The sequence below is a fragment of the Mandrillus leucophaeus genome, unplaced genomic scaffold (assembly GCF_000951045.1).
Source record: "Mandrillus leucophaeus isolate KB7577 unplaced genomic scaffold, Mleu.le_1.0 Scaffold7, whole genome shotgun sequence".
Classification (NCBI taxonomy): domain Eukaryota; kingdom Metazoa; phylum Chordata; class Mammalia; order Primates; family Cercopithecidae; genus Mandrillus; species Mandrillus leucophaeus.
The window spans coordinates 5,898,086-5,904,214 of NW_012107585.1; the positions used below are offsets into that span (position 1 = coordinate 5,898,086).

General features: G+C 43.6%; 1 protein-coding gene across 3 annotated transcripts in view; it reads left to right on the forward strand.

Annotated features, from left to right (window-relative positions):
• The first annotated feature begins 1 nt into the window (after position 1).
• RNF10 (ring finger protein 10) overlaps positions 2-6,129 on the forward strand; it is a 47,316-nt gene continuing 41,188 nt past the window's right edge. For all 3 annotated transcript variants that reach the window (XM_011964471.1, XM_011964472.1, XM_011964473.1), the window contains exon 1: positions 2-173. In XM_011964471.1, coding sequence (XP_011819861.1) covers positions 17-173 — 157 coding nt within the window. In that variant the 5' untranslated portion in view covers positions 2-16. The remainder of the gene's footprint in view (positions 174-6,129) is intronic.

Here is a 6,129-nt window from a genome sequence, read left to right on the forward strand (position 1 = left end):
TCCGAGGCCCCCGTTGATGCCGCTGAGCTCCCCCAACGCCGCCGCCACCGCCTCCGACATGGACAAGAACAGCGGCTCCAACAGCTCCTCCGCCTCTTCGGGCAGCAGCAAAGGGCAACAGCCGCCCCGCTCCGCCTCGGCGGGGCCAGCCGGCGAGTCTAAACCCAAGAGCGGTAAGGGCGGGCCTGCGGCAGTGGGCGGGGGCGAGTGCCCCTACTGCTAGGGAGAGTCGTTGCTCTCTTGTCTGCTGGGTTACTCGGGGACAGGCTCCACTTTCTATTATAGCCCCTACCTGCCCTTTTCCATGGCTCTCATTATTTACAGTTATGTTAATGAGCGCCGTTTTGCGTGGTTTACGTGGATCATTTACATTAACACTCAAAACTGCTCGATTAAGCAGGTACTGTTCTTATCCCAATTTTACATATAATGAGAAAGGGTAAGGTCACTAGTATTTGGCTCACAGCAGGCCTTAAGACCTGGTTTGTGTGACTCATCAGTCCACGCTCCTAAAACTCCCAAGTTGTTCTACCCTTTAATGTTGAATTAACATTGGATAGTGTTCAAGTTTAGACGGGTGGGTGGAGCCCAAGGATCTTTCAAACTCAGATATCTTATTTAATAAGCTGGTCCCATATCCATTCCTCTGTTGAAGAGGAACTCATCCTTCAGTGGCTATTCATTGTGGGGTTAAGAGCGCAGACTATGAATTCAGTCTTTTTGGGTCCCTGTTTGCCAGACCTTGAGTGAGTGCCCCGAATTTACTTGTAAAGGTAGGTGGAGGTAATATAATTAAATAACAAACAAAAACAAAACAAATGAACTAAGGTCTTAGGGTATCTGACGTCTGTTTTGCACCAAATACCCATAAGGTCTATTTTTGTATGTTGGACTGTAGGATTGTCCTTTAACAGGGAAGGTTTTATTTCTGTAATCAAGTCTCTCAATATTATGACCATGATGATGATAATAGCTGCCTTTAATTGAGGGCTTACCATGTGCCAAGGACTAGGTGAAGTTTTTGCCTGTGTTTTCACTGTGCAAGTCACTGACTTGTGTAACCGGCTGAAATTGTTCATATTTAAAGAAGGAATAAACTGAGCAGGTAGGATGTTAGGAGTTGGCAGAGGCTGGAGTGCAGTGTTCATTTTATTTCAAAGTTTGTACTAATCTGTGCTCTGTTTTGTATTTCAGTTACATTAGCAGTAAGAGGAAGGTGTTTTCAGCGACAGTGGGGATGTTGTGGCAGGGAAATATTTGGAGTCCCCAAATGTGGAGATCCAGTTTAAAACCTGTCAAGATTAAAAAACCGTAAGAGTGAGACCAGGTGTGGTGGCTCATGCCTGTAATCCAGATACTTTGGGAGGCTGAGGTGGGAGGATAGCTTGAGCCCAGGAGTTTCACACCAGCTTGTGCAAGATAGTAAGACCCCGTCTCCATAAGGAAAAAAAAAAAATAGCCAAGTGGGGTGACACACACCTGTAACCCTAGCTACTTGGAAGGGTGAGGTGGGAGGATTGCTTAAGCTCGAGGAAGTTGAGGCTGCAGTGAGCTTTATCATGACACTGCATACCATCCAGCCTGTGTAACAGAGAGACCCCATCTCTAAAAAGTCAAAGCAAAGCTAAGGCTGACTTAAACCAAACAAAAAACCAAAAAATTGTAAGGTTTACTAACTCACTCAGAGTTCACCTGCTGGATATGGCAAACTCGTTTACCTGGTGTGAGACCATTAGGAGTATGGGTTCTCGGGCCATGTCAGGAAGTGGTGTGTATGCAGACTGATTTTGCAGTTCTGCACATGCGTAGCTTTGCCATAGATCCCTCAAAAGATAGAAGGTAGCCAGTCCTTTTGGTCAGTGTTGGAACTGGTTTAGAGTGGTCTGTTCAAAGCAATTGATAAGTAAGTTTATTTTTGCACTCTATTCCCAGATGTATGTTAAGGATTTGGTTCTCCAACTGTCTGAATTCTCAATTTTTCTGGGGCTCCTCTTTAAGCCACTAACATACATTCATTAGTCAGTTGCAATAAATGCCTTAAGTTTATTTCTTAGCAGTAGGCGAAAGCTTGTGACAACTCAAAATAAAACAGCAAACAGGTATTTAAGGAATTTTACTGCTATGTCCTTCACTTTGAATATGTTGATAAGTGGAATTAACTCTGATTACCCAACAGGGTGATACAGAATTCTATAGTAGTTTGACCAAGCAAATATTTGTCATTGTTAACATTTCAAATGGGCTGGGTGGCTATAATCCCAGCACTTTTGGAGGCTGAGGCAGGCCGATTGCTTGAGCCCAAGAGTTCGAGACCCTGTCCAAAAAAAATAAATGAGCTGGGTGTGGTGGCACACACCTGTAGTCCTGGTTGTGAAGAGGCTGAGGTGGGAGGAGGAGGAAGAGCACTTGAACCCAGAAGTGCAAGGTTGCAGTGAGTCATGATCACTCTACTGCACTCTAGCTGGGGTGGCAGAGCGAGACCCCATCTCAAAACAACAAGAAAAGTTCTGTAGAAACTCATGTAGGCTGGGTGCGTTGGCTCACGCCTGTAATCCCAGCACTTTGGGAGGTCGAGGCGGATGGATCACCTGAGGTCAGGAGTTTGAGACCAGCCTGCCCAACATGGTGAAGCCCCGTCTCTACTAAAAATACAAAAAATTAGCCCAGCCTGGTGGCGTGCACCTGTAATCCCAGCTACTCGGGGGGCTGAGGCAGGAGAATCCCTTGAAACCGGGAGGTGGAGGTTGCAGTGAGCCAAGATCACACCATTGCACTCCAGCCCATCTCAAATAAACAGAAAACTCTTGTAAAGGACCTTTGTTAGATTTTACGAATACACATGTGTGCCTTGAGGCAGCGTTCATTTTTTTGTTTAATGTGTGTGTTAGAAAGCTTGACCATGTTTGCCACTGCCAGTGTCTGCTCTTCTGGCTTCTGCTGTGCGTGTTCCCGTAGCAAGGAAGGATGAGCTTTGTAGCCAAATCCATGCTTCTTCACTAGCCATAACCCACTGCTTGCATTTAGGAACAAAGTAAGAGGCCGAATATGTGGAGATTAAAAGATTAGGAAACTCTGGATATTGGCTGATTTTTAAAGTTGAACCTAAGCTGTCTTAAGAACGTAACAGCTAAGACCAGTGCTACTACAACAGATACTGAGGAACTCTGATGCAGTAACTTCACGATGAGATGGTCGCTCTAACAAAAGGGTACACTCAAGCTCTGCGTAATCCCATACAAAGATTTCTGCAACACTTCATATACTGGATTCTGCTGGAAATCATTGAAAGGACCTCTTGAATTTACAGAGTACTGAGTTGAAGGGAAAGCAAGAAGGGTAAGGTGAAAAGATAGTTTATCTTTTGTCAAGGTGAAAAGAGCAAGAGTTTTCAGTATTCAAATATTTAAGTCATTTTTTTTCTCCCCCTTTTCTGCCTTGTGGAAAAAAGCCCTTTGATTTATATTTTGTAAACTGTAATTAATGGTCATTTGCTTCCTAGCTGCATGATTAATTTCCTTGAGATTTTGTTCCAGTGGCTGGCTTAAATTTGCCCTTCATTTGTACACAGGAAATAGGTAAATTTGGCTACCAGGATTTTCTTGATCTTTCCGGCTAGAGTCACATACCACAGTTTCTTTGCCTGGGCTAATTGCCCGAACATTTATATAACTTTCTTTTTCTTGATTATATTCCTACAGCTTCATTCCAATAGTGTTAATAGGTATTTCTGAGAACATTCAGCAGTAAATATCCCGTGAATATAGCTCAGAGGAGAGAAGGTAGGTTAGGAAGTGGGGAAAGTCACTTAGAGGGAGTAAAGAAAGTAAAGAGAGGCAAGAGAGAAGGTAGGCCGTTTTTGGGCAGACAGTGGACCCTGGCCAGGAACCAGGCTCTTGTCCCATCCCCCTGGGCGGACAGAACTGCCAGGGAGGTTAAGGGAAGGTCAGGTATTATGAGGCAGTTATTTTGAGGTTGGTGGTATGAAGCACTGCCCTGGCACTCTTCCTGTTATTCCGGTACCAGAAACCAGGTTACTAGTGGTAATCTGCCTTGAAAAATGCCTCTGACTTGTAAATGGACCTGGAGATTTTAATGACTTTGAAAATTGAGGTGATTTGAAGCCTTCAGTAAAACCACTTAGAGAAATTAAAAGAATTTCAGGGCCTGTTGGCTGGATTCCTTGGTTTATGTGGCTTTGTTGGTAGTCTAGTGGGTGTTCTTGACAGGAATGATTTGGATTTATTAATGATAGGCTTTCAAATCATAGTAAAACTGTGTCAGCCACTATGGTAGGCATTTTACAGAAGTTTTCTTTCTTAATCCTCGTGATTCTATGAGGAAGTATGGTAGAGTATTAGTCCTATTTTAAAGATAAGAAAATAGAGGCTTAGCAGTGTTAAGAGTGATTGGTCCAAGTAAATTTTTATGAAGTCCTAGGCGGTATTTTTCTATAAGCTTTGTATAATCACACTTAGCAAGCAGATAACTTACTGGCACATGCATCATTCCTGATACCACCTCTCTCTTCCTTTCATTCAGAATTACTAATTTCAGCTGGATTCAATTTGTTGTCAGTTGATTCTGTAGTAAGGCCATATGTTGCCCCTCTGGAGGTGCTTGTCAACTACTCTGGACAATGGGTAAGCAACTTGCTTGTGATTACAGCATGAATCAGCAGCAGAAACTTGCTGGCTGGTATTCTGACCTCTAGGCTGAGCCACCTGTTAGAACTAGAGCTAGAAATGAGGATGCCAAGTAATTTAACTGTGAAAAACTTGTGGCCCTTAATTTGGTAATGGGGGGAGGCTGAGATACACCTACTGCTACTTGGTGGAGACCTTTCCATTAGGGAAATGTGGAACAACTGAAAAGCTGGGTTAAGTTTTTAAGTCATTTATTTGTTGACTCTGGATCCTGAGTTTAGTGGTCTTGTCTATTTTGGAATGTGTCTTGACAGTAGTTCTTGGCAGTTGTTCTCAGTGGTGGCTATGCATCAGAATCTCCTTAGGAACTTTTTTTTTTCCCCCCTCAGGACAGTCTTACTCTGTCACCCAGGCTGGAGTTCAGTGGCGTGATCTCAGCTCACTTTAACCTCTGCCTTCCAGGTTTAAACAATTCTTCTACCTCAGCCTCCTGAGTAGTGGGATTACAGGTGTCCACCACCACACCGGCCTAATATTTGTATTTTTAGTAGAGATGGCGTTTCACCATGTTGGCCAGGCTAATCTCAAACTCCTGACCTCGTGAGATCTTTTAAAAAAAAAATTATGGGTGTGTGGGGCTGCTTCCTAGAAATTTTTTCTTTTTTCTTTTTTTTATAGAGATGGGGGTCTCACTGTGTTGCCCAGTCTGGTCTCAAACTCCTGACTTCAAGTGATCCTCCTACCTCAGCCTCCCAACGTGCTGGGGTTACAGGCATGAGCCACTGTGCCTGGCTTTTTTCTGATTCTTTAAGCCTAGATTGGACCCGTGGGTCCTGGGCATTCATAATTTCAAAAGTCTGTACAAGTGATTCTGGTGTGCAGCCAGGATTGAGAACCACCACTCTGCGATTTAAAACTTCACCCATAGTTCCTTCTCCCAGGGACTTGATGTTTTTTCTGTTTTCCAAAATCTAAAGTGGATCATGTTATCACTCCTGTTCTACCTTCGAGTTTTTCCCATGTATATCCTGGCAAGTTGTCCACAAAATATTTCAAAAATAATACTCTGAATTTTATCTCTGGGTCCCAGGCCTGACAGTACCTTCAACCTTTAGCTGCCTGTTGCCTGGGTCTAGAGATAAGAGGCAGTCTCTCACTTGACGTGTCTGTCTTCATACCCTTAGGTAAATGGAAACCAAGAGAAACGAGTTGATTTTTGGCAACTGAAATCATTAGTGATGATGTGGTCAGTTGTTAGGTGTTTTGGAAATGAGCAGTTTACTATCAGAGAGCATTTCTGTAAGCATTGTGAAACTGTTTCCTTGCCAGTGTGGTAATAAGTGAAGAAATGAAGACAGCCTTCTTGCTCAGTGCCAGTTTACTTTCTTTTTTTCTTTCTTTCTTTTTTTTTTTTGAGATGGAGTCTGGCTCTGTTGCCCAGGCTGGAGTGCAGTGGCTGGATCTCAGCTCACTGCAAGCTCCGCCT